General features: G+C 48.7%; 1 protein-coding gene and 1 non-coding gene across 3 annotated transcripts; one reads left to right on the forward strand and one right to left on the reverse strand.

Moving 5' to 3' along the window:
* Positions 1-4,080: 4,080 nt before the first annotated feature.
* Notch4 (notch receptor 4) lies at positions 4,081-26,233 on the forward strand. 2 transcript variants are annotated; one of them, XM_026415361.2, is made up of 30 exons: positions 4,081-4,270; positions 5,056-5,137; positions 5,317-5,612; positions 7,132-7,479; positions 7,583-7,705; positions 7,816-8,052; positions 8,160-8,315; positions 8,720-8,914; positions 10,388-10,501; positions 11,325-11,438; positions 11,522-11,644; positions 12,556-12,715; positions 13,312-13,457; positions 13,730-13,882; positions 14,081-14,198; positions 14,423-14,510; positions 14,852-15,005; positions 16,092-16,276; positions 18,537-18,789; positions 19,017-19,129; positions 20,133-20,656; positions 21,167-21,550; positions 21,656-21,831; positions 22,300-22,516; positions 22,707-22,788; positions 22,876-23,014; positions 23,496-23,791; positions 24,009-24,156; positions 24,671-24,768; positions 24,964-26,233. In XM_026415361.2, the coding sequence occupies exons 1-30, from the start codon at positions 4,198-4,200 to the stop codon at positions 25,693-25,695; spliced, it is 6,027 nt and encodes a 2,008-aa protein (XP_026271146.2). In that variant the 5' UTR covers positions 4,081-4,197; the 3' UTR covers positions 25,696-26,233. The 2 variants fall into 2 exon arrangements, with proteins under 2 accessions (XP_026271146.2, XP_026271147.2); XM_026415362.2 differs by having other exon boundaries at positions 22,707-22,779.
* On the reverse strand, positions 19,490-19,562 carry Trnaa-ugc (transfer RNA alanine (anticodon UGC)). Its single transcript has one exon. It is a non-coding gene; the product is annotated as a tRNA-Ala (tRNA).
* Positions 26,234-27,554: the final 1,321 nt, after the last annotated feature.

Genomic DNA, 27,554 nt, shown 5'->3' on the forward strand with positions numbered 1-27,554 from the left:
AAATCCTGTCTCAAAATAAAAACTAAAAAGGACTGGGGATATAGCTCAGTGGTAGAATGTCCCTGGGTTTGATCCTCAGTATGAAAGAAGGAGAGAGAGAAACAGAGGAAGGAAGGAAGAAGTGAAGAAAGAAGGAAAGATTGATTTATCAGCAGGGGGTCAATTTTGCTTATTTTTATATCTATGGTGGGCTGTTGTCTTCTTTGTGTTTAGTCACATTATCAGGGCCCAGCTCAAAGACTGATCCTCTGAAGGTCAGAACCTGAAGTATGCATGATTGACAGGTTATCCCACTCAGGAAATATACACTGAAAGAAAAGTCAGTTGAGCAAAATGAACCTCTCTTTGATGGGATATTATAAGGAAAGGGGTCATTTTCACCAGAGAGAACTTTGTGCCCCTGCCATGCTGTAGATCACTTTAATGACCATACCATCATGGTCAGCATCAACCTCTGGGAAGCCTTTATGAAGGAAAAGCAAGCTCTTAGGCAAGTCTCCATATTCTTTGGGGATGTAAGGTCCTAGAAGACAGTGAGTGTGTCTGAGACCCAGGAACAGCTTAGATAGCCTGGGCAGGTTCATACTGCCTGACCTCAGGCAGGATAAGCAAGGAATGAACCAAGCACCTTCCTGACACTATCCTTAAACAGTTTCTGCCTTACACCACTCCTGGTTCCCCTTCCACCTAACAAAGTCTCTGTCTCCATTGCCAATTCTTCTTTTTCCCAAGCTCTAGCAGAGTGCCCCAGCCTCCTTCTCTAAAATGCTATGAGGTCAGCAACACAGCAGAAATGGCAAGTTCAGTTCTTTCCACCCAGGTTTTTTCTTTGTGGTTCCATGAGAAGCCTAATGTTTCTTCCTATTTTCCTTTTGCTACTCACCAACACCAAATCCCCCAATCAGAAAATCAAAGAGGGCAAAAGGAGGGGCTTTTCACACCAGGTTTCCCCTTCCCAGATCCCTATACCCTTGGCTCCTCAGCTGCTGCCTCAACTAAGGAGGTGATACAAAAATGGCTTTACCAATAACACAATGGGCCTAAAGCACAGACAGGAAACTCACAAAAGAAGAATCATGAATCATCATTACATAGATGAAAATAATGTTAACCCTAACAACAAAATACTTCTTTTTTTTTTTTTTTTTTTTTTTTTTTTGTACTAGGAATTGAATCCAGGGACACTCTATCACTGAGCTACATTCCAAACCCTTTTTATATTTTATTTGAGACAGAGTCTCATTAAGCTGCTCAGGCAGGGCTTGAACTTGGGATCCTCCTGCCTCAGCCCCTCAAGTAGCTGAGATTCTGGGCATGCACTATCATGCCCAGCAACAAGATATAAATTTAAAGCAACAATGATATGCCATTTTGCCTAATACCTAGGGTTGAAAAGAGTAAGGACATACATATAGACCTTGCTGACTGGAAATATAAAGTCCTGCACTGATCTTTGGAGAATGACATTGGCCACACTTAAGGACCAAGAGTTTTGACCCAGGAAACAGACAACCACACAAATTATGTAGATTCAAGAATACTTACTGTAAAATAGTTTATATATTTTTAAAAATTGACACCCACCTAAATGTGTTACAATAGGAATTTGGTTTAAATGAAAGAGGATTCACCAAATAGTGGTATACTAGGCAACTATTAAGAATGATGGCGGGCTGGAGATATAGCTCATTAGTAGTGCACATGCTCGCCATGCCTGAGGCTCTGGGTTCAATACCAAGCATCAAAAAATGAAAAAATAATAAAATTCAGACTTACTCAAATTATCTACAAAATAACTGACCTATACTATTTTTTAAATTGCTACATTATAGTTATATATAATAAAATTTATGATGGCATATTTGTATATGCACATCACATAATTTGATCAATCTCATTCCCATTACTTTCCCTCTCTCTCCTCTCTTCCTTCCCATTGATCTGCTTGCTCTACTTTACCGATCAATCTTCCATCTATTATTAATATTATTATTATTATTACATTATAATTATAAGTGGGATTCACTATAGCATATTCATAAATGAACATATAATAATTTGGTAGATTTCATTCCCTAGTACTTCCCCAGTCCCTCCCCCAACCCTTGATCCCTTTTCTCTACTCTGTTGGTCTCTTTTCTGACCTGTATTCTTTTAAATGTCAACATCATGAAAGGCAAAGTGAGTCTAAAGAAACATACCTACTTTAAAGGAATGTAAAAAGACAAATACTAGCCGGGCGCAGTGGTCCCTCCTATAATGCCAATTGCTCGGGAAGATTGCGAATGGTTGAGTGCCTCTGAATTCAATCCCAGGTACCCAAAACAAAAAGACTTAAATACTAAATACAATATAATGAGTGATTCTACATTAGATCCTGGGCCTAGAAATAAAATTTTTATAAAGGGTGTTATTGGGCAATTAGCAAAATTTGAATATGGATTGCAGATTAGAACACTGTATTATATCAATCTAAGTTTCCTAAGGTCACTTCATCTTTTTTCCCACCAGTATTAGTGATTGAACCCAGGTACACTCTATCACTGAGCTATATCTCAAGCTCTTTTTATTTTTTATTTTGAGACAGGGTCTTGCTAAGTTTCTGAGGCTGGCCTCCAACTTGAAATCCTCCTGCCTCAGTCTCCTGACTAGCTGGAATTATGGGCATATACGACCCAGCCTGGCTTAATTTCCTTATTTTGATAATTGTACTATATTATATAAAAAGATGTTCTTGTCCTTAAGAAATTCATGCTGATGGGTTTAGAGGTACTGGCCTTGTGTGTGACTTAACTCTCAAAGGATTCAAGAAAAAAAAATGCTACTAATGTGCATTTATAGAGAAATAATGATAAAGCATATGTAGTCAAATGATATCCATTGGTGAATCCAAGTGTAGGGTATCCAGGAATTCTTTTTAGTGTTTTTGCTGCTTTTATATAAGCTTTAAATTATTTCAAAATAAAAAGTTTAAAAAGAAAAAAAAAGAAAGGGAGGGAGGGAGGAAGAAAAGAAGGAAGGGAGGGAGGGAGGGAGAAAGGGAGGGAAGGAGGGAAGGAGAAAGGGAGAGGGAGAGACAAATGGCAACGATGATGTATATTCCTTGGCAGGAGAGGTGTTCAGAACACTCCAGGATGCAGCCCAGGTCAACACTGGGTGTGTGCGGCTGCCGAGACACCTCCACAACCCTGGACTCTTGCTCTCTGTGCTACTAGAGGAACTGAGCATGCGGTTGACCCCAAAGCTCTCCTGGGCTGACTTAAGAAGATGGAATGAGACTTCAAGGCAACAAATTTCCTTTTGTGGCTTTATTTACTCCAATATATTATACATCCCAGAGATCTCCACAGTAGAGGGAAGCAGAGATGGAAGGATTAAAAGCTACCCAAATTCAGTATTTGCTACAAATAATTCAGAATGAAAAAGTTAGAATTTTAAATTTAGAATAGATGATAGAATATATTAGAATTTAGGAAACACTATGTTCATTTATCATTGATGATGACAAATATGAAGGCCAAGATTTCCTCCTAAAACCAACCGAGTATCTTGCCCATTCCCCAGAAGGAGGGGAAAAAAAAAGTCCCCACAAGGGCCAAGGTGAGGTCCAGAGGTCCCTGGGTCTCTTCTGCAAGGTAAATGGTTTCAAATCATGACAAGTTGCAGGTCCTCTGAGAAGCATCTGTACTCATGAGGCAAGTTAAGCATCATCTCTTGGGAAGAGGAATAGGGAGATCCCTCACTACCCCACACCTCTGCTTCCAGATCCTTCCCCTCTGGAGGCTCAGGGGTAGCCACCTTGCAGTTCTCTAGAAAGGAGAAACCAGATTCACAAACAGAAGAACTGAGACTACCCCCCACCCAGGGGCCTCAGAAACCAAGCCAGTTCTCCCCTCCTATCTTCACCTGCCATTCATTCATACCGTCCTACGTCTCCCACTTCCCCAGGGGTTGTCAGGGACAGAAGGCCCCTCCTTCATCCCCCTCAATGTTCCTCCAACCCCCCCACACCACCATTCACTAGGGTGTCCAGGACATTGTGTGACTCAGGAAACAGCTCAGACATTAGGCTTGCAGCAGGCTGAAGAGGACAAGGAAAGGGCAGTGTGAGCCAAGGAGGTGGCCCTGCCACAGTGAGGGCTCTGAAAGTCCCTGCCTGAAAAGGGAGAGGAGATCTGGGCTTGGGGATGCTCTGGAATGCAGCCCCCTTCCCTGCTGCTGCTTCTGCTGCTGCCGCCACCACCGTGTTTCCTAGTTGTCATGGCCAGAGGTGAGTTATGGGGTGGGAGAGGAGGGGGAGTCCACTTTCCCTTAAGAGGATGTCCAGTGGGGTGGGAGAAATAGAGCTGACCCCCAGGTTTTGAAGGGACACTAGATAGAAGAGATTTTCCCCAAAAATGCAGACAGCCTGTAGGGAGAGCCGACCGCCACAGAAGCTGCTCCAGCCCAGGCTTTGGGCTGGGTGCCAGTAGGGACTGTTGGGGGGATGGGTGAGAGGGCGCCCATCCCCAGGGAAACCCAGTTAGCCCTGGAGCTGAGTTAAGTGTACTCTTATAACCATGTTGAGAAGGGCAGATCGACCACCTGCTAGGGGGGAAGATAAGAGGAGATCAGGAGGTGGAGATGTGGAAGGTCACGGGTCCACCATGTCCCTTTCCTGTCCAGCTGTCCCCACCCCCCGGAAGGCTTGATTCTGGGCCCTTCCTGGCCTTCCTGGAGGAAATCCCTTCAATGTCTCAGCCATTCACCTCCTGGGGCCCCCTTGCCCCCCTTCTGTTCCCTGTTGTCTTGCTTCCTAGGGATGGAGTCCAGGGCTGGACTTGGAAGGCTAGAGAGTAAACAGGAAAGGGGGGTGTTAGGGAGTAGTAACTGAGAGGCCTGGGATGGAAGGAACTGAGGCATGGGACCACACGTGGACTGGAACAGGGCATGAAGGACATGGTAGTTTAGAGCATGCATGGGGGCTTGCTTTGAACAGGTCTCTTAGGAGCACCTGAAGGAGGAAGTGAGACACAAGCTCCATGGCTCCATCTCATTCTCCCTTTCCATCTATAGGGCTGCTGTGCGGAAGTTTTCCAGAACCCTGTGCCAATGGAGGCACCTGCCTGACCCTACCTCAGTGGCAAGAGACCTGCCTGTGAGTGTACCTTGTGGGACTAGGAGACTAGAAAGAAATGGGGAGGGAGAGTGAGGGAAGAAAGGAGAATGAGGGGAAGTGAAGGAGATGAAGGGAAACAAATAAGGCAAGGGAGAAGGGTGGGAGAGAAGGGAAGGAGGGGCCAGTGATGTGAGTTTTCCTCTCTCCCTCCCACCCAGGTGTGCCCCTGGCTTCCTGGGCAAGACATGCAAGTTTCCTGACCCCTGCCAAGATGCTCAGCTCTGCCAGAATGGGGGCAGCTGCCAAACCCTACTTCCCACCTCACCAGGCTCCTCTAGCTCCCCCTCTCCACTGCCCCCCAGCTTCTTCTGCAACTGCCCCACTGGCTTCACTGGTAAAAGGTGCCAGGTCCGCCTCCAAGACCCCTGTCTTCCCTCCTTCTGTTCCAAAAGGGGCCGCTGCCACATCCAGGCTTCAGGCCGCCCACAGTGCACCTGCATGCCTGGATGGACAGGTAAGCTCTGGTGGGAGTGGAGTGGAAAGGACAAGCAACAGCAGTGGGCTAGGAAAGATGTGGGCTGGGAAAGATGGAACTGGACACCATCACCACTGTTGCATATGCAGTAAAGTGAGTTTCCTTGTCATTATCCAGGTCAGAGTTGCCAGGTCCAGATTAGGAAATCAGATCAGAGAGGCAAAGCAACTCACCCAAGAGCATACAACCAGTTTTGTGGTACAAAAAGATACCAATCTGAATCTCTTGCCTGTAGAAGCTGGGTGCTTTCCACCTCCTCCAAGAAGGTCATCACTGTAGGGACCCTATCATTGCTATTTGACCTTTTAGCTAAGATCAGGTGTTATAGGACCTCAGGTCCCAGGTAGATGATAGACTGTGAGCCTTTTGAAGACAGAGGCCATGAGAATCAATAAGCCAATCCATGACAGGCAACCATTACTCAAGATTGAAATTCATCAGCATGTGATTGCTAAAACATTGAAAGATTTCCAAACTATCTGAAATATTTCTAAATTCCTTAAGCTTGCTGAACCTAGAAACTAGAGGTTGTTAGCTGCTCACCAGGAGTTCTCCATGCTCTACATTCTGAGCATCGGAACAGCCCCTATTCTAAATGGTGGGTGTTCATAATAATCCTGGAAAGAATATAGTGGGGTAAGGTGTGATGAGACTGGAGGGACCTGATCTAGAGATAGAAATGGAAATGCACCTCAAGAAGAGGGGTCTAACCCTGGGCAAGTTTACTACTTTAGAATAGATGCAAATGTCAGCTTTGCTACTAACTACATGAACATGAATAAGATATTTAAAGTGGTCTGGGTCCTAGGTTATCAACAAACAAACAAGGATACTAATGTCCGTATTTCCTAAGGTTGTTGAGTGAATTAAAAGGGATGATACTCAATAAGTGCTTACTTAGCTCAAACCTGGCATATGGTATGTATGCAGTGTGAGCTAAAGCTGCCGCTGCTGCTGCCGCCACCACTGCTGCCACCATCACCACTATTGCACATGCTGTAAAGTGAGTTTCCTTGTCATTATCCAGGTCAGAGTTGCCAGTCCAGATTAGGAAATCAGATCAGAGAGGCAAAGCAACTCACCCAAGAGCATACAACCAGTTTTGTGGCACAAAAAGATACCAATCTGAATCTCTTACCTGTAGAAGCTGGGTGCTTTTCACCTCCTCCAAGAAGGTCATCACTGTAGGGACCCCATCATTGCTACTATTTGGCTAAGATCAGGTGTTATAGGACCCCAGGTCCCAGTTTTTCCCAGGTAAGGCCAATTTGCAATATCCATTTTCAGTTTAGAAAATAAGGTTGCTCCAGATATAATCCTACCAAGGCATGGCAAAACTAAGGCAGGGGTGATGGAACAGGGTAAAGTGAGCACAGAAATAAAGGGAGGAAAATTCAAATATTCAATCCACAGGTTATCTGCAGGGAGATCAGAGTCATCTCAGATGGGCTGGAATTTGTGCAATGCTAGAAACAGCTCCCTCTACCCTCTGTTGCAGGCGAGCAGTGCCAGCTTCGGGACTTCTGCTCAGCCAACCCCTGCATCAATGGAGGCGTATGTCTGGCCACATACCCCCAGATCCAGTGCCGCTGCCCACCTGGCTTTGAGGGTCATGCCTGCCAACATGATGTCAATGAGTGTTTCCAGGATCCTGGACTCTGCCCTAAAGGCACCTCCTGCCATAATACCCTGGGCTCCTACCAATGTCTCTGCCCTGCAGGGCGGGAAGGTCCACACTGTGAGCTCCGAACAGGACCCTGCCCTCTGGCAGGCTGTTCAAATGGGGGCACCTGCCAGCTGGTGCCAGGAGGAGACACCACCTTTCACTTCTGCCTCTGCCCCCCAGGTGTGTCCTCATAGATGCTTTTCTGTAGCCTCCTCCCCTTTCTGGGAAGGGAGGGTTGCCTCTTTTGGGTTCCTTCACCTGGCTAATCCCATGACTCTATCAGGCTTCACAGGCCTAGACTGCGAGGTGAATCCAGATGACTGTATTGAGCACCACTGTCAGAATGGGGGCATTTGCCAGGACGGACTGGGCACCTACACCTGCCTCTGCCCAGAGACTTGGACAGGTGAGTTGTTTAAGCCAAGTTAATGGCACCAGTGGCCCAGTCAGCCTGTGGCTTCCCTTCCTCACAGGGCTCCCAGATCTAGACCTTGTTCCTTTCCTACCTCCCTACAGGCTGGGATTGCTCTGAAGATGTGGATGAATGTGAGGTTCACGGTCCCCCTCACTGCAAAAATGGGGGTACCTGCCAGAACTTGCCTGGCAGCTTTCACTGTGTATGTGTGAGTGGCTGGGGAGGCACAGGCTGTGAAGAGAACCTGGATGACTGTGCTGCTGCTACCTGTGCTCCTGGATCCACCTGCATTGACCACGTGGGCTTCTTTTCCTGCCTCTGCCCACCTGGGCGCACAGGTATGGGGACTGAGGGGTCAGGGAAGAGTGAGGTAAAGGTGGAGGCTGAGAAGAACCGGGGGTCTCTTGGGAGGTCAATCAACCTTGCCCCCATCTGGCCCCTCCAGGCCTCCTATGCCACCTGGAAGATATGTGTCTGAGCCAGCCATGCCATGGGGAAGCCCAGTGCAGCACCAACCCCCTGACGGGCTCCACACTCTGCCTGTGCCAACCTGGCTACTCAGGGCCCACCTGCCACCAAGACCTGGATGAGTGTCAGATGGGTGAGACACCCCACAGCAGAGCCTCTCTGAGCCCAGACAGGCCTCCACACTGAACAGAGAAAAGGGGAAGTTGTTTCTTAAATTAAAAAGAAAAAGAAAGAAAGAAAGAAAGAAAGAAAGAAAGAAAGAAAGAAAGAAAGAAAGAAAGAAAGAAAGGAAATATCTCTTTTTCTTTGGGTTGGTCCTGATGTGACATCTCTTCCCTACATGGCCCTCTCCCCAATGCTTAGCCCTCCAGGCCTCATAGATTGTCCTCTTGGTCCTTCTCTATCCTAAAAATACAAGCCCTTTCCCCAGTTGGTCTTGCAGCCTCAAATGGGCCCCCACACCTCTCCTGACAGTCTGGCCTCTTTGCCCTTCCCATCCCTGGCCCCTGTGAACTCTCAGCTCTTCTCTCTTCCCAGCCCAGCAAGGTCCCAGTCCCTGTGAACATGGTGGTTCCTGCCTCAACACCCCTGGCTCCTTCAACTGCCTCTGTCCACCTGGCTACACGGGCTCCCGCTGTGAGGCTGATCATAATGAGTGCCTGTCCCAGCCCTGCCACCCAGGCAGCACCTGCCTGGACCTCCTTGCCACCTTCCACTGCCTCTGCCCACCAGGTATGGCTTAATGGGGACTTGGGTGGGGGAGAAACAACTAAGCTGAACCCACTGGGAATTGCCCCTAGAGAACAAGGAGAGCATCAGTCCAACGGGCGTCACTTACTACAGGATGTTTCTCCTCTCCCTCCCCCCAAGTGAAAACGGAGACACCTATGGACCCTAGGAAAAGAGCTGCCACAGATAGTCGTGAGGTTGTACACTGCTCAACTCTGGGGGAGAGGGGCTGCCATTCCTTTCATGGTAATCAGAGACAGCACAACACATGGCCCACTGTACACTGTGGCCAAATAAGGGAGGATAGTTAATAAACTTTCCATGCTGCAGCCTCTGCTCATACTTACCTACAATGCTCCCCCTAATCACTCCAACTCTCCCATGCAGAGATAAAGAGTAAATCCTTAAAATTCCAAAAAAAATCTGTGTGCTTGAATTTGATGCAGTAGGAAAGAAACACAGCAAGGGTGCAGGCACTTCCAGGCTAGTTTTACCAGGAAAAAGTGATTTGAAGAAAGAGAACTACAGAGCCAATACAGAGAGCTGGATGAAACCAGAAAAAAAATAGCTGACTGTCTGTCTTACATGTATTATCTTATCTACTCTTTACACTAATCCTATGCGGTTGGCATTGTTACTATATCCATTTTATAAATGAAGAAACCAAGACATATAAAATGTTCAAGTGGTTTGTCCAAGGTCATGCAGTTAGTAAGTGGCAGAGCCAAGATTCAAACCCAGAGTTTCAACATTAACCACTACACTACACTACCATTCTAAGGTGAGCAATATCCAAGGTTTATGGCTCAGACCACACATAGATAAGTATACAAGAGTAAAGAAAACTATACTCTTATATACCTATCTATGTGTGGACAAGGTTGTAGACGTGAAGGAGGGTTGGAGGCACGCTCCCTAAGCAAGAAAAGGAAGATAATGAGGTCCTTGTTTAAGATGAGACCATGGACATGAGGATGACCCCAAAGCAATGGGATAAATAAGAGAGTAACACAGCTTCCCAAATGCCCTTCACATTCCCCCACATTGGGATTCCTGTTCACTTTAGCATGAAGACCTGCCATGAACAAGAGGAGTAAATCGTGCTCCAGGCAGACACCCGCTTGCCTAATTTGTACATCAAAGACCTCCAGGTTAAGCAGCCTACCTGGGTGGGTCCCACGCTGCCTTACCCGGAGATGGCCCCAAGAGGCACTTCCAGGATGCCCTCTCACAGCTCTTAATAGGAGCCCTCTTGCTTCCTGAGCTTTCACACCTGAAGGAGGCAGCACTGCACACCACAGCAGGGCTCAGGGTTCATCTACCAAATCCATCGGCAGATAGCAGAGAGAGGGGAGGCCTGATGGGGACACACAGCAAGTTGCATGTGTGCTGGCTCTAGAACCCAGGTCTCCCAGGGAGAAGGGGGCAGGGCCAGCCTGGCAGAGCCCCACCCTCACCATGCTCCTCTGTCCTCAGGTTTAGAAGGGCTACTCTGTGAGGTGGAGACCAATGAGTGTGCCTCAGCTCCTTGCCTGAACCAAGCTGACTGTCGTGACCTGCGCAACGGCTTCCTGTGCGTCTGCCAGCCTGGTGCGTGCAGATTTCTATCCAGCCATCCTCACCCTGCAATGTTGGAACCACCAGAGTTCTGTCCTCTGGAAGTTCTCTCTAGCCTGGTCAAAGAGTTCCCCATTTCTCCAACTCCTCTGCTCCTCAAACTCTCTTCTGCTACATCCCAGATCTTTCCTTACTTACACACCCACCCTCATCTCTGACCTTCCAAATCACCCATATATCCCTCCTTTGCAGTCCTCCTGCATAGTCCTCTATGGACTCTGCATGTCAGGGGTCCCAGGCTGGTCTTGGCATTGCCTGCCCTGGACACAGGGAAAGCTGCCCCAGGTCTTTCTTTTCCAGCTTCCTGGAACATCCCTCTGGTACCCTGCTATGAAAATAATTACATTTATTGACTATTTACTCCAGGACAGGCACTTGACTTTGTGCTTTGGGGGCATTATGTCATTTAATCCTTTCAATGGCAACATAAGGTAGGCTCCTCTTTATTTGTTTTTCCAGTGCTGGGGATCAAAGCCAGTGCCTCACGCACTCACACATGCTAGGCAAGCACTGTGCCACTGAAGCTACACCCCCAGTCTAGGTTCCATTTTTTGCTCCTTTTACAGAGGAGGAAACTGGGAGCTTAGAAAGTTTAAGTAGCTTGCCCAAAGTCACACAGCTAGTAGGTGGCTGAGCTTCACGTTTTCTGCACCACCCTTCTGTTGATCCATGCCCAACTACCAGGTGTCTTCTTTGGGAAGACCTACAGGTTCACCTTTCCTGGCGAGAAAGAGCTAAGCTGTGTCTTCCTCAATGATCTTGGCCTTCTCTCCCCATCTACTCCCTTCCCCACTAGGATTCACTGGTACCCAGTGTGAGGAAGACATCGATGAATGCAGAAGCTCTCCCTGTGCCAATGGTGGGCAGTGCCAGGACCAGCCTGGAGCCTTCCATTGCAAGTGTCTCCCAGGTAAACTGGGGCCCAAACACGGGAGGAGAGGGTGGCAGAGGGCAGAAGTCTCTGCAGTCCCTGATTCTCCTCCTCTGCCACAGGCTTTGAAGGGCCACAGTGTGAGACAGAGGTGGACGAGTGTCTGAGTAGCCCATGCCCCAGTGGAGCCAGCTGCCTTGATCTCCCAGGAGCCTTCTTTTGCCTGTGCCCCTCTGGCTTCACAGGTCAGCAGGGAAGTTGTTAGAGAATAATTGAGTCCATTTGGCTTGGGACAGTAGTCATTGGTGGGTGTTTGAGAGTCAGGATGTGAAACAGATAAGAATGGCACCCCTTAAAGTAACTCAGAGCAAAACCTTCACAACTGTGGGTGTTATTAAAGAGCCACATTTATCCCAACATGAATGGGTATAATTAGGGCTCAGGAGCAGAGATTGGGCTCAAAGGGGAGCCATTCACTTTTTTATATAGCAAGACTTTATTAACACTGGGGATGTGACTCAGTGGTAAAGTACTGGCATGAATGAGTCCCTGGGTTCAATCCCCAGCACCATACAAATAAACAAATAAATAAATGCTTACTATGCCAGTCGTAGAAACAAGTTTGAGTAAGAAGTTGCTATCCTCAAGTGGTTTTAAGTCTAATGCATAGACCAACAAGTCTCCTGTTGGTATGGCCCAATGGCCCTGAGAGAGGAGAACCCACTAACCCAGACTAAAGATGAGAACTCTTCATGGAGTTCAGAGCAGAAAAGGGCCTGCATGGAGGAGATGATGGCTAGGCTGAATTTTGAGAAATGAGCAGGAGTTTGTCAAAATAGAATGCCAGATAATGTGTTTTAGTTGGAAATCACTGTGTTTGTAAAAGCACAGGGAAAAGAAAAGCACCTTTCATTTAAGGAACTGCATAAGATCCAGAGCTTAGAGTGCAACAGGGCAAAGATGAGAAACACAGCAGTTGTAGGAAGGTCATGTCACACCAGATCCCATGTGACAGGAAGTTAGTATCCTGAAGGTAACAGGAAGTCATTGAAGGACAGGTCTATGGGGAGTGAGTTAGTCATACATAAGTAGTCTTTGGTCCCCTGGAGGGCATAAAAGGGTTTTGTTTTCTATCTGACTCATATCCCCACCCCAGGCCAGCTCTGTGAGGTTCCCCTGTGTGCCCCCAACCTGTGCCAGCCTGAGCAGAAATGCCAGGATCAGGAAAACAAGATCCAATGCCTCTGCCCCAGTGGAAGCCTTGGCTGTGCCCCTGCTGAGGACAACTGCACCTGCCACCATGGGCATTGCCAGAGGTAACATCTTCCAGGCCCTCCATTTGCCCCTTTTCTGGTCCTCCTTAGCTATGGTAGGAGAAAAAGCAAGTGAGGAACATGTCTGTGGGAAATGACCAACAGCGACTACGAAGGAGATGACCAAGTTCTTAGGGCAAGTCGATAGGAGGACTTGTTATCCAAGGAGAGGAGAGCTCGTATATGATGAGGGAAACAGAGGATTAAGGCGTCAGAGCAGAAAAGGGAGCATAATGCCCAGCATCAGTTCATCATTCACTAGACAAGTATCTATTGAATATCTACTCTGTGTGAACACCGTTCCAGACACTGGGAAATAGCACAGAGCCAAAGAGACAAAATGATGACTCTCGTGGAGCTTTCATTTCTGTCTGGCAGAAAGACAACACACAAGTTATAGAAGAAATAAAGATAGAGAAATAAAATGTGTGCTGTGGGATCAGGAAGGTAAAAGGGCAATGTTAAGAGGAAAGTCACTGAAGAAAAAGGCCAGAGTCTCAGGGACAAAAAAGAGGAGGTCATAAGGGCCTGGCCCACAGGAAAAGGAAAAGGATACACCAGAAGAAAAGAAAAATACTCCCCTTTCTCTTTATGGCCAGATCTTCATGTGTGTGTGATGTGGGCTGGACAGGGCCAGAGTGTGAGGCAGAGCTGGGGGCCTGCATCTCCACACCCTGTGCCCATGGGGGGACCTGCTATCCCCAGCCCTCTGGCTACAACTGCACCTGCCCCACAGGCTACACAGGTGAGACTGTCTCTAAACCATATACACCTGGGCTAGTTACACCCTAAGTCAAGGGAAATATATGTGGCCAAAGGCTCTGTGTATTAGTCACCACCAAGGAAAACTGGTCATGGGTTGCAGGGGACACAGATGATGTGTGGGAGGTGATAAGAAAAGGAGCTGAACAGGGGGGAATAATAGAGTTAGGGTAAGGAAGGGAGGGCAAAAGGAAGAAGAGGAGGATGGAGGGAGAGAAAGGATTCCCAATCTCAGATCCCACCTCTTTCCCTCAGGGCCCACCTGTAGTGAGGAGGTGACAGCTTGTCACTCAGAGCCCTGTCTCAATGGTGGCTCCTGTAGTCCCAGCCCTGGAGGTTACTCCTGCATCTGCCTTCCAAGCCACACAGGGCCCCACTGCCAAACCATCATTGACCACTGCGTGTCTGGTAAGTGCCCACCATGTCCGGCACTGAAGCACAGGGGGATGAAAGAATCGGGCAGGGTTCTTCCATATTTAGAAGAAAAAAAATTAACTGAAGCTGTTGTTTTAGTGGGGGAAAGGTATGTCCTGTGAGCGGTGTGACTGAGGTCACAGGCCAGGTTACAGGCAAGGAACCCAATCCCTCACAGCCTCCTCTCTCCAGCCCCGTGCCTCAATGGGGGTACCTGTGTGAACAGGACTGGCACCTTCTCCTGCCTCTGTGCCGTGGGCTTCCAGGGTCCACATTGTGAGGGAAGGATCCACTCCAGCTGTGCAGACAGGTGAGCAGAGCACTAAGGCCCCCAGAGGAAGGGAAGGAGCCCCTCAGCCTTCCCACCCTTTCCCTTCCCTCCCCCTGGAACTCCAGGCTATCTCTGCTGCACACTCTTCCTTCTGCCTCCCCTTCTGGTCAGCCATCACCCCAGTAGTTGCCTCCCCATCACATACTCCCTCCCCCTTTTTCCCAGACCTCCTTCCTACCTTGCCCTATCTCTGTCTTGTACAGCCCCTGTAGGAACAGGGCAACCTGCCAAGATGGCCCTCAGGGCCCCCGCTGCCTCTGCCCTCCTGGATACACAGGAGAAAGCTGCCAGGTGAGGTGCAATGAGCCAGGTGTGCAGAGGAGGGAGGGACCTAAAGAGCTCTAGTAAGAATGGTCTCAAGAAATAAAAGGTGGGCAGCAGGGAAGCTCGTGAAGAAAGGTCTAGGATTTGAGGTTTGTGTAGCCTGAAGAAGGGAGGAAAGATCGAATGAAGTTATGACCCTCAGGGGCCATTCTGGAATATGGGTATAGAAGGGAAACCAGGGAGGGTTTCCTGGTCCAGGCCACTCGTGGAGAGAGTCTTAGAGGGAGGGATTCTGAGGAAGTGGAATTGGCAGAGGCCCATCTCCAGGCCTGGAAACCTGATGACTCATGATCTCTCCCAACCCTCAGACTCTGATGGACTTATGTGCCCAGAAGCCCTGTCCACACAATGCCCACTGCCTCCAGAGTGGGCCCTCCTTCCAGTGCCTGTGCCTCCAGGGATGGACCGGGCCTCTCTGCAACATTCCACAGTCCTCCTGCCAGAAGGCTGCGCTGAGCCAAGGTACCAACACAAGGCCCAACTGGGGAGCAGATGCAGAAAAACAAGTGTCCTTCTTCACCCCTTTCCTAAAAGCAGCCACACAGCTTTTGACCAAAACAACCACCTGAGAGTCAAAACAATATAAACCAACTATAGTTATTTTTTTTAATATTTGTAGTTGTAGATGGACATAATACCTTCAATTTATTTATTTATTTATTTATTTATGTAGAGCTGAGGATTGAATCCAGTGCCTCGCACATGCTAGGCAAGTGCTTTACTTCTGAGCCACAACTCCAGCCCCCAACTATAGTTATTGATTCTACAGTTTAATACCCAGGAAGCCTAAAACAACCCAACTCCTGTCACCACATTCAGCACAACACCAATCAGCCCAGTAAAGTAGACTCCAGCTTAACACAACCACCAGGGACATAACTCCTGGTGGAGCAACTCAACATTGTTATGGTTGTAACTCACCTTGAGTGGACTACATTTAACCCAGCTACATCAACACACTTCACCCCACCCCTGTGAGGTTACGCCAACCCTCTTGTAAAAGAATACTCTACTTCAAATAAGGTTCAACATGAGAAGAGCTCAGGGAAGAGCTTAGGGCTTAGGTTGATGGGAGATAACATCAAAATTGATGCAAAATCCAGGGGACAAACTTGGGACAGTAGTAAAGCCCCATGTCCCCAGCCTAAAGTTTCTCTTGAGTTCATTTTTTAAAAAACTTCATTTTATTTGTGGTGCTGAGAAATCGAACCAAGACCTTGTACATGCTAAGCAAGTGTTCTACCACTGAGCTGTATGTCCAGCCTTCCCTTGAGCTCTCTCTTGCTTATGGCTCAAGACAATAGTCACCTTACAACACTGATAAGCTTAAGAAATCTTTCCCATATTCTGGCAGAAAAGATAGGCAGAGAAACCTGATGTTCTACCCTCTTCAGTGTCAGGAGTCACTTTTTCCTTGTGCCCACGGGGTTTCCACCCAAGAACATTAGCTGCTCCCAAGTTAAAGGCCTCTCTGATAGAGATCTGGGATCCTGAAAACCCTTCCAGCCCACTTAGCTTCACTTCTACCTGTTTGTCTTTCTCCCTCAGGCATAGAAGTCTCTGCCCTGTGCCAGAATGGAGGCCTTTGCGTTGACAGAGGCCCCTCCTATTTCTGCCACTGCCCCCCTGGATTCCAAGGCAGTTTATGCCAGGATAACATGAACCCCTGTGAATCCCGGCCTTGTCAGAATGGGGCCACCTGTGTGGCCCAGCCCAATGGCTATCTCTGCCAGGTAAGAGGTGTAGAGAAAAGAAGGGAGAGAAGATAACTCTCCTTTCTGGAGATGGGAAACAGGACATGGCTGGAGATATGGAAAACAGTAATAATGGGAAGGATAACATGGTGTACCCAATTCTCCTCCCTTTCCTTTACCCCACACATCCAGCTAACCACCAGGTCAGGCCATTCTACCTCCTAAATATTTCTCCACTCTATCCTTTCCCCTTCACCCTTCATCCCACTGCTTTAGTACAGGCGTTTGTTGCATTCCACCTGAATACCCATGTCAGCCTCCATATCTATCCTTCCACTGGTTCAGTCTTTACCCCACAACCAGGGGATCACTGCAGATGTTAAGTTGACCTGTCACTCCCCTGTTGAACATCCTTCAGGGGGTGCCCACATCTTTATAAAGTTCAAGGCTCTGCCTGATACAGCACTGCCTGCCCCTCAGTCCTCATTTGTCACCTTCTCCACTCTCCACTTCCCTACTTCATTCTAGCAATGTAAACCTTACACACCCCATACTGATTCTTGCTTCTTAGCTTTTTTTTTTTTTTTTTTTTAATCTGTACTAGGGATTGATCCCAGGAGCACTCTACCATTGAGCTACATCCACAGTCTTTTTTTTTTTTTTTTTTTTTTGAGACAGGGTCCTGCTAACCTGATGAGGCTGGCTTTAAACTTACAATCCTTCTCATTTGGCTTCCCCAAGTTGCTAGTATTACAGGCGAGCATCAGTCTCAGTTTTTTTCCCTGCCATTGCCTCTGCCTGGAATGGCCTTCCCCACCCCTCTTCCACTGGATGGGGACCAGGAAGCACCTTCCTTAGGAGGATATCTCTAAGTCCTCTCTCAGATGGGTGAAGGCTTCTCCTTGGTGGTTTTTATCACTATACCAGGAAAAGCAAAGCTGGGATTTAAATCTGGGCAGCCTGATTCTATGCTCAGACCACAACTTTTAACAGAAGACACAAGATGGATCCCCTTTACTTCATCTTTTTTTTTTTTTTTTTGTACTGGGGACTAAATCCAGGGGCTTTTACCCCTGAGCTACTCCCCCAGCCCTTTTGAGACAGGGTCACACTAAGCTGCTTAGGGCCTCCCTAAGTTACTGCGGAGACCCAGACAGTCCTCACCTGTGAGATAGCCTAGTCCCCTTGTTTATCCCCTGCCTCCAAGTGCCATCCCAGAGAGAAGCCCCAGAATCCCTTTGTGCTGGGCCAACTTCCAGGAGTGAGTTGGGAGGTAGGCAGTGACTGAAGCAATATCTACTCTCATCCCCACCAAACTTGTGATCCTCCTGCCTCAGCCTCCCAAGTCGCTGGGATTACAGGCGCGTACCACTATTCCTGGATCCTTTACTTCACTTTTAAATTTTAGTTTTAACCTTTTTATTATGAACATTTTCAATTATATACAAACTCAGTGTGCTTGACTGAAAGCAGTGAACTTCTTGTGCACTCATTTCTGTTTCATGTCCTACTTCCTGAAACTCCCCCTTCCAGAAGTTTCCAAAACATTTAACTTGTTCCTACCAACCTTCTGGCCACTGCTCAGATTCTTTGTAAATTTTTTATCAACTCTCTAAAGGCTTCTTGTACTCCATTCTTGCATGCTCTCTTTCCTCCTGCAAGAACCCAGCATGTGGTACAGAATCATCAATGACATTCTCTCATTAGCAGAAAGGCATGAAGCAAGCAGAAAAATGATTATGGAGTAATAGACTTGAACTTCAGGTCTTCTATCTACAGCCATGTGACTTGCACAAGTCACTTTACCTTTGTGGGACTCAGTTTCCTTTTCTGTGAAGTGAGGATCAAGTGAGATAATCTATATAAAGGGTTTTAGGAGGTTTTTCTGAGGTTATGTATATAAAGCATGTAATAAATACTAGTTACCTCTCCCCTCTGATTGACTGATAGCTTCATAGAAACAGGAATGAGCTCTAATTTTGCCTGTATTCCTAGTACCTAAAACAGAGCCTGGCAGAAGGTGGGCATCCAATACATGTTTATGAAGTAATGAAGTATGAGACAATCTGGAGGGTGTATTGGTAGGGGAAAGGGTTTGTTTGGGACTAGGGGAGGGTTAAGCTGTAAGTTACTGAGCAATAATGTATCATGTGGCATTGAGATAGAATGGTCAAGCTACATGTGTCAGCGATGGATGGTGAGTTGACTGAAGCTGTTGGGCTGGAAAATGGGGGGCTGAACAGACTGCTTTGAGCTAGGCTCATCCACTGGTTACATCTCTGATCCTTCATCCCTGTAGTGTGCCCCAGGCTACAATGGACAGAACTGCTCAAAGGAAATTGATGCTTGTCAGTCCCAACCCTGTCACAACCATGGAACCTGCACCCCCATACTTGGAGGCTTCAACTGTGCCTGCCCTCCAGGTTTTGTGGGTCTGCGCTGTGAGGGGGATGTGGATGAGTGTTTAGACAAGCCTTGTCACCCGACAGGCACCGCAGCCTGCCACTCTCTAGCCAATGCCTTCTACTGCCAGTGTCTACCTGGACATACAGGTGAGGCCTTGGTGTGTATGTGGTGGGGGGGGGGTGAAGACATCTAAGCAGACCACGGAGACCTAGACAGTCCTCACCTATGAGACAGCCTAGTCCCCTTGTCTATCCCCTGCCTCCATGTGCTATCCCAGAGAAGATGCTCCAGGATCCCTTTGTGCTGGGCCAACTTCCAGGAGTGAGGAGGTAGGCAGTGACTGAAGCAATATCTAGTCTCCTCCCCATCACAGGCCAGTGGTGTGAGGTGGAGATAGACCCCTGCCAGAGCCAGCCCTGCTCCCATGGAGGATCCTGTGAGGTCACCGCAGGACCACCCCGGGGTTTCACCTGCCACTGTCCCCAGGTAAAAGACCACAAAGCTGCCTTCTCTATTGCCTTCTATACTGATAAAAGGTGAGAATGCCTGAGCTGGAATCCTAGAGGGGAGCATAGGAGATCATCAAAGTGTGACTTATTGGAAGGAGCCATCTTAAATTCCCAGCAGTAAGTGGCTCTCAGAAGCAGTCAGGGGAAAGGAGTCAGGGAAAAGGTAGGATCTTGAAGGGAATGTTCAGAAACCATAGGCATTGCCTAAGATCAGAAGCTCCTGGATAAGTTACTTTAACTCTGTGTGTGGATCCCTGATGCATGGGATTGGATTAATAGTAAGCCATGGTTCATGATACACTCATCATTGGTTTGTGCCTAATCCTTTTTCCCCCCTCGGAGGTACTGGGGATTGAACCCAGGGCCTTGTGCATGCAAGGCAAGCACTCTACCAACTGAGCTATATTCCCAGCCCCTGTACCTGACCTTTTATTTTAGTGTTTTAACAATATTACATCCATGAACCTAATCCCAAAAGTTCAATATTAATAACTTACTTCTACTTATGTTCCCTTCCTTGGAGAAAGAGGAAGGCATATGATCCTGTCTCCAAAAGGATGAACATAAGAATATAATAGAATTCAATTCTATTAAGAATTTATTAAGGGGGCTGGGGATGTGGCTCAAGCGGTAACGCACTCGCCTGGCATGCGTGCGACCCGGGTTCAATCCTCAGCACCACATACAAACAAAAATGTTGTGTCCACCGAAAACTAAAATAAATATTTAAAATTTTTTTTAAAAAAAGTATTAAGACTTTATAGTCTTTCAGGACTTTTATTATAATGGCAAAGTTCATCCATTTTTGCAACAATGTCCTGTCATTGCATGAAATTATCATGCAACATGGTTCCAAATCCATAAAATGATGAACTTGATGAGAGTCTAGGACCCTCTCTGCACTAATCTAACCCAGAGTTTTCTTGGGGGAGTGGGAATAATAAAATAAGGTCCTTCCCCAATGTCTTCCCCCTATACAGGGTTTTGAAGGCCCCACCTGCAGCCACAGAGTTCCTTCCTGCGGCATCTATCACTGTCACCATGGAGGCCTGTGTCTGCCCTCCCCTAAGCCAGGATTCCCACCCCGATGTGCCTGCCTCAATGGCTTTGAGGGTCCTGACTGCCTGACTCCACCAGCTCCTCAGGGCTGTGGCCCCCCCTCCCCATGCCTACACAATGGCAGCTGCTCAGAGACCCCTGGGTTGGGGGGCCCAGGCTTTCGATGCTCCTGCCCTCCTGACTCTCCGGGGCCCAGATGTCAGAGGCCTGGAGCAAAAGGGTGTGAAGGCAGAAGTGGAGATGGGGCCTGTGACACTGGCTGCAGTGGCCCAGGAGGAAACTGGGATGGTGGGGACTGCTCCCTGGGGGTCCCAGACCCCTGGAAAGGCTGCCCCTCCCATTCCCGGTGCTGGCTTCTCTTCCGGGATGGACAGTGCCACCCACAGTGTGACTCAGAAGAATGTCTGTTTGATGGCTACGACTGTGAGCCCCCTCCATCCTGCACGTGAGCCTAGAGCCCACTGTGGCTGGGGTATAAGGGGATGAGAGAGTGAGACATAGATGTCTGAGTTACAGGGTGACCATAGTCTCAGGCTCCAAGGAATTTCCACCCTAATAACCACTGCTAAGTAGGGCTTGAAGACTCTGGACTCCAACCTAGAATAATGGGATGGCATCAATACTTTGTGTGGGACACAACCTCTTTCTAGGCTCCTCTCAGAGTTCTGGGGCTTGGTCCTCAAGCTTGCCTTCTTAATTCATGTTGCCATGGAATCTCTCTCCTAGCAACCAGCATCCCTGAGGGAAAAGGGCTCTTCTTCAGGGAAAAAGAGCTTGGGAAGGAGGGAAAGGATGGTCTCAGGAGAGGATGTCAGGGTGTTTGGGCCACTATCCAGGGATGCACAGCTACCCCCACTTAGCAACCAAAGGGCTGTGGAATGTCAGGAATTTCTTCTGGGGAAAGAGGGGTGTCAGGTTTTAGGGGGTCCTCAGTTCCCCTCTTCTCACCCTACAGTCCAGCCTATGACCAGTACTGCCGGGACCACTTCCACAATGGGCACTGTGAGAAAGGCTGCAACACCGCAGAATGTGGCTGGGATGGAGGCGACTGCAGACCTGAAGATGGGGACTTGGAGTGGGGGCCCTCCCTGGCCCTGCTGGTGGTGCTGAGCCCAACTGCCCTGGACCAGCAGCTGCTTGCTCTGGCCCGCGTGCTGTCCTTGACTCTGAGGGTGGGGCTCTGGGTGAGGAAGGATAGTAATGGCAGAGACATGGTGTTCCCCTATCCTGGGGCCCGGGCAGAAGAAGAGCTAAGAGGAACCCATGACCCCTCACATGCAGAGGAAGCAGACCCTGATATGCAGCTCCTAGGCAAGGAGAAGGACTCCCTCAGTGCTGGGTAAGAAGTGGATGGAGGGAAGTCCAGACACTAGTTTGTTTTCCCATGGGACAGAGGGTTGGGAGCCAGTTACTGACACACGTCTCTAACATGCCTCCCCTACAGGTTTGTGGTGGTGATGGGTGTAGATTTGTCCCACTGTGGCCCTGACCACCCAGCATCCCGTTGTCCCTGGGACTCAGGACTCCTGCTTCGCTTCCTTGCAGCAATGGCTGCAGTGGGAGCCCTAGAGCCCCTGCTGCCTGCACCCCTGCTGGCTGCCCACCCTCACACAGGCTCTGGTAGGTGACACCCGCCACTTCTCCTGACCTTTGTGCTCATGTCAGTAATAGGCAAGAGATAAATCAGGATAGCTGGAACCAAAAATATTTTGTGGGAACTTGCCCTCCTTTTAACAACTCTTTACCTGGTTCTCCTCACAGCCTATTGGTTCTGTAAGTACTTTCTAACCTCTGACATAGCCCTCCAAGAAACCTCAGGTTCTAATTTAACTTCTTTACTAGATGTGGGTACCCAGTCATCTTTGTATTACATAGTTCGTAGTACATGAAAGAATAATAACTGTTATATCATGCTTACTATGTGTGTTGCTCTAGCATTTTACTGTTAACTCATTTAACCCCAAGAGGCAGGTATTATGTCCATTTCATAGATGAGGAAACTGAGGCAGAGAAAGATTGTTGCACTTGCTCATGAGTAGAACTAGTCCCACCAGGAATGACCTCCTTGTCACTGTATCTCTCCACTAGCACCCACCAAACAGCTTCCCTGGACTGTGCTGTGCTCTCCAGTTGCTGGGGTGCTTCTCCTGGCCCTGGGGGCTCTTCTTGTCCTTCAGCTCATCCGACGTCGACGCCGAGAGCATGGGGCCCTCTGGCTGCCTCCTGGCTTCACTCGAAGGCCTAGAACTCAGCAGACTCCCCGAAGACGCAGGCCCCCACTGGGCGAGGACAGCATTGGCCTCAAGTGAGAATGAGGAGGAACTCAGGCTCAGAAAGGGGAATCTGTCCATGGAGATATTTATGGTCAAAGCAATAAGAAATGCTATTGCAAAAATTGAAAACAGAAAGATGATGGGCAGGAAGGCTGCTGGAAATCTTGGAGACTCTTAGTGTTCCTAACTTGTGTAACCTGTACCCAACTCACTTCCTTCCAGGGAACTGAAGCCAGAGGCAGAAGTGGAAGAGGATGGAGTGGTGATGTGCTCAGGCCCTGAGGAGGAAGAAGAGGTGAACCAGGTGAAAGGGCTAGGGCAGAAATAGTATGAAGTTGATAGAATAAAGAACAAGTCAATGGCCTTCACTGATTCTTGCTTTTGCCCCAAGGCTGAAGAAATGGCCCCACCCTCCAAGTGCCAACTGTGGCCACTGAGTGGTGGCTGTGGGGAGCTCCCTCAAGTGGCCATGCTGACTCCTCCTCAGGAATCAGAGATAGAAGTCTCTGATGTGAATGCCTGTGGACCAGGTATGAACCAACCCAGACCAAGAAAATGAAAAAATGCTTTTTAATCCTTTTAAAAGCAGAAAAGTCCTTTAGTGTCAGAACTGGAGGAACTAATGTTGGAATGAGTAACTTAGAATAGTGATTCTCAAAGTATGGTCCTCAAAATGCAGCATCACCTTGGAATTTGTTAGAAATGCAAATTATCAGGATCCACTACAAAGCTATTGACTCTGAAATTGAGATATTGAGCAATATGTGTTTTAACAAGCCTTCTAGGGGAGTCTGATTCAGACTCAAGTTTGAGAATCAGTGTCCTAGAATGTTAAGAGAATTAAGGCCTTCTTATTTTTATAGGTGAGGAAACTGAAGCTCAAGTAGGAAAGTCATTTAAGCACAAAATCAAAAGCCAGAGCTTAGCTTCCTCATATCTCTTCTTGTGATTCTCCCTAAGATCCTCCTCCTGTGTCCTTTTGATGGACCCATTACTCATTCTCACCCACAGATGGGGTTACACCCCTGATGTCTGCAGTTTGCTGTGGGAGAGTGGAGTCCAGGACCTTTCAGGGAGCATGGTTGGGAAGTCCTGAGCCCTGGGAACTTCTGCTGGATGGAGGGGCCTATCCCCAGGCTCACACAGTGGGCACTGGGGAGACCCCTCTGCACCTAGCTGCCCGATTCTCCAGACCAACTGCTGCCCACCGTCTCCTTGAGGCTGGAGCCAACCCCAACCAGCCAGACCGGGCAGGGCGTACTCCACTTCATGCTGCTGTAGCTGCTGATGCACGGGAGGTCTGCCAGGTAAGCATACATTGGGGTCCCCAAAAGGAAAAGGGTGATCTTACAAGTTACACTGGGTAGAAGCATCCTCTAGTGTTTGACATAAGAAATTGATGTGAGATTGAGGACCTGAAACAAGGAAGATAGTTGCATATGGATTGGTAAAAGGGTTAAAAGTCTGAGGGACCTGAGTTAACAGTCCAGGGTACCCCAGAGGTCACAGGTTTTGTCCTTACAGCTCCTACTCAGCAGCAGACAGACTGCAGTGGACGCACGTACAGAGGACGGGACCACACCCTTGATGCTGGCGGCCAGGCTGGCAGTGGAAGACCTAGTTGAAGAACTGATTGCAGCCCAAGCAGATGTCGGGGCCAGAGATAAATGGGGTGTGGAAGGGCGGGGGTAATGTCATGCCATAGAGTTAAGGAAACTGGGGCGTGTAAGATGAGGTGCAAAATATAGGGGCAGCAGAGAAGGGCTGCAGCAGTTGGAGGGCATACCCCTGCTCCTCCATCTGGTGGTAAACCTGCTGCTGTACGGTGACAGTACGGAGTAGCTGAGTTTCTCCCATAATTCTCAAACACACACACACGCACACACACACACACACACACACGCGACTGTCCAAACCCACGGGAAACTGGGATATGGGAGAATGTCTGTGGGGAGGAGAGGGAGGTCTCCCGGTCCCACCGACTCCAGAACAATACCCATTGTCCCTCCAGTGCGCCAGTGACGTCCCCAGGGCAACGCTTCCTGCTGACTGGCGGTCGCCAGGGCAACGCTTCCCGCCTTTGAGGGGCCTAGAAGCCCTCCCCCCAAGGCTAGAATCCGTGGGAAACAGGAACCCAGGCTCCTGGTCCCCAACTGCTGCGTTAACACCCTCCCCTTGTCCTCTAGGAAAAACTGCGCTGCACTGGGCTGCTGCTGTAAACAACGCCCGAGCCGCCCGCTCCCTTCTACAAGCTGGAGCCGATAAAGATGCCCAGGACAGCAGGGTCAGAACGGGTATCTGGATGCCCATATTTTAAAAAGAGGGGAGGACCAGTGATTTGGAAAGCACGGGAACCCCAGAAAACCTGAAGCGGGAGGGGCCAGTAACCAAGCCGTTGGAGCCGGGTAGGACTCGTTCTGTGGGCGTGGCCTTCCCTGACCTCACCCCCCCCACCTCCCGGCTGTTTCCTTCCGGACAGGAGCAGACGCCGCTGTTCCTGGCTGCCCGGGAAGGAGCGATGGAGATAGCCCAGCTTCTGCTGGGGCTGGGGGCGGCCCGAGGGCTGCGGGACCAGGCTGGGCTAGCGCCCAGCGACATCGCACGCCAGCGTAACCACTGGGATCTGCTGACGCTACTGGAAGGGGCGGGACCACCAGAGGCACGTCACAAAGCGACGCCGAACCGCGAGACTGGGGCCTTCCCGCGCGCGCGGACCGCGTCAGGAAGCGTGCCTGCGCATGCGGGCGGCGCCGTTCCGCGCTGCCGGACGCTGTCAGCCGGAGCGGGCCAGCGTGGAGGCGGAGCAGGCCCGCGTGGAGGCGGAGCTTGCCAGCAATCTCGGACTTTGTCCGTAGACTTGGCCCCGCGCGGGGCCAGGGCCTATCCTCATTGCCGGAGCCTGTCGGGAGGAGCAGGAGGAGGCCCGCCGTCCCGCAGCCGTAGATTTTCTGCAGGCATGCGTGGGTCTCGGCCCAACCCTGCAATAGTTCGGGGAAAATCAGGAGTTGTGGCCGCACGCGGGGGCAGGACAGTAGCGGATGATTGGCCCTGTGATTGGGTAACCCTGAAGACCTGCGGTCCCTCCCCCAACATTCCGATCCCGCCTCCTTGCCTTACTCCTTCCCCAGAGCGGGGATCCCCTCAAGTTGTCTGGGGTCTCCCAGTTCAGCAAGTCATTCCCTTAAACTCCGAAGGAGAGGGTCAGAAATAGAAGGATAGTAAGGAGAGGGGAATCCTAAAAATGATTAAATGACTGGGTGTCTGGAAGGCCTGCCAGACTTTAAAATTAAGGCCCAAAAGTGGAGAGGGTAGTTTCCCTCCCAAAATGAGTGAATGCCCACCTCAACAGGCATGGTATTCCACGTAGAGAAGCTGAAGCACTACAGATTTAGGATGCTGGGATGAGGCAGGCCCAGGTCATCCTCTAGAAAATAAACATGAGAGGCTACAAAAGGACAAAGTTCATGGAGAGAACTACCCCTAAACCAGAACTAGGAACTGCCGGCAGATGTTCCGAGTTCTCCCACCCCCACGCTGTGGTCAACAGATAGCTAATACTTATAGAGCACCTACTGTGTGCCAGGCACTGTGTAGATGCTGAAAGGTAGCTAGTCCAGCTGATGACTCCTTGCTCTCCCTGACCCCATCAAAGAAACTCCATGCAGGGATGAAGCGCCTCGCTTCTAGTCACTGCCATCTCTAGTAAACCCCAAATCTCACTAGTAATAAAGCTGATTTAAAGCATTAAATTTTTTTGTGATGGGTTGTGGAGTGGAATGGGAAATAATGGAGCTTCTGCATAGTGTTGGGGATTTAATGCCCCAGGCTCAACATTTGGATCGGAACTTTAAATACAGTTTAAGAGCAAGAGTAAGTACAGTCCCATGTTCATTTTGGATGTAATCTGAAAGCAAGAATTTCTAGTAGCCCAAGGAGAATACATACATACTAAGCCATGTACACCCCCTGTCCCTCACCAAGTGCATTTAGTTATAGCTGCTTAGGAGATTCCTAAGGCCTCAAGTAGAGGAAGATGGAGAGAGAACATCTTAAAGGAACCAACCACCTTTCACAACATGATTACACCTCGTTGATACTGATAAGCCTGAGATATGGAGGCCTGAGAAATTTTGAAAGCTAATAATTACCATTTATTGAACATTCACTATGGGTCAAGTGCTGTATCATAATCTTCACATCAATATATAAGGTAGGTGCTATGAAAGCCCCATTTTACTCTCAAAATCTGAGGCACAAAAGATTTTGTTTATCCACAATTGCAAGGTATTAAGTGGCATATCCAGATCTCTTTATCACATTTCATGGTCCCATCCACTCTGCTGTGGCCAGGTAGCCATTTAAAGATCCCAAAGGTCTACCCTGTTCCCTCCTCGATGTCATCCAGTCCAACATCAATCGAAGGCCAAGCCAGGAAAGTTGTCCTCTATTCATTTCTAGATCCCTCATTCATGACCTAACATTTTCTCCTGCCCCTTATCTGCATTAAGCTGCAAATTGCCAGAATGAAACCTATTTCTATTTTTCTCACATTTGATGCACTTTGGGGGGAGGGGGCGAGGGGTGAGGGTACCAAGAATTAAACCCAGGGGCACTTAACCACTGAACCATACACCCAGCCCTTTTTTTATTTGAGACAGGGTCTTGCTAAGTTGCTTAGGGCCTCACTGAGTTGCTGAGGCTGGCCTCAAACTTGTGATCCTCCTGCCTTGCTAGGATTATAGGCATGTGCCACTGCACCCTTAATCCTTAAGAGCTAAACATCTAGTGGGCAGGAATAATTATTCAATCCTTAATTCTTTCAAAAAATATTTTTAGTTGTAGATGGACACAGTATCTTTATTTAGTTTTTTATGTGGTGCTGGGTATGGAACCTCACAAATACCACTGAGCTACAATCCCAGCCCCCAGCCCATAATTCTTGAGTAACTATTGCATGTGAGAACCAGTGCTAGGGATACATGTGTACACACACACACACTGCTCTGAGTGCTCTGCTTTCCACTGGAACCATGTGCCTCCTAATCCCAATAAGTCTGAGGGGAGTTGGGA

This window comes from Urocitellus parryii, chromosome 8, assembly GCF_045843805.1.
Source record: "Urocitellus parryii isolate mUroPar1 chromosome 8, mUroPar1.hap1, whole genome shotgun sequence".
Lineage (NCBI taxonomy): Eukaryota > Metazoa > Chordata > Mammalia > Rodentia > Sciuridae > Urocitellus > Urocitellus parryii.

What these genes read in the sequence shown, in the direction of transcription:
- Notch4 (XM_026415361.2), top strand. Translation starts at nt 4,198, where the DNA reads ATGCAGCCCCCTTCCCTGCTGCTGCTTCTGCTGCTGCCGCCACCACCG. An exon ending in CCATTGCAAGTGTCTCCCAG is followed by an intron (nt 11,439 to 11,521) that starts GTAAACTGGGGC and finishes CCTCTGCCACAG; the next exon opens with GCTTTGAAGGGCCACAGTGT. An exon ending in CCACCCTCACACAGGCTCTG is followed by an intron (nt 21,832 to 22,299) that starts GTAGGTGACACC and finishes TCTCTCCACTAG; the next exon opens with CACCCACCAAACAGCTTCCC.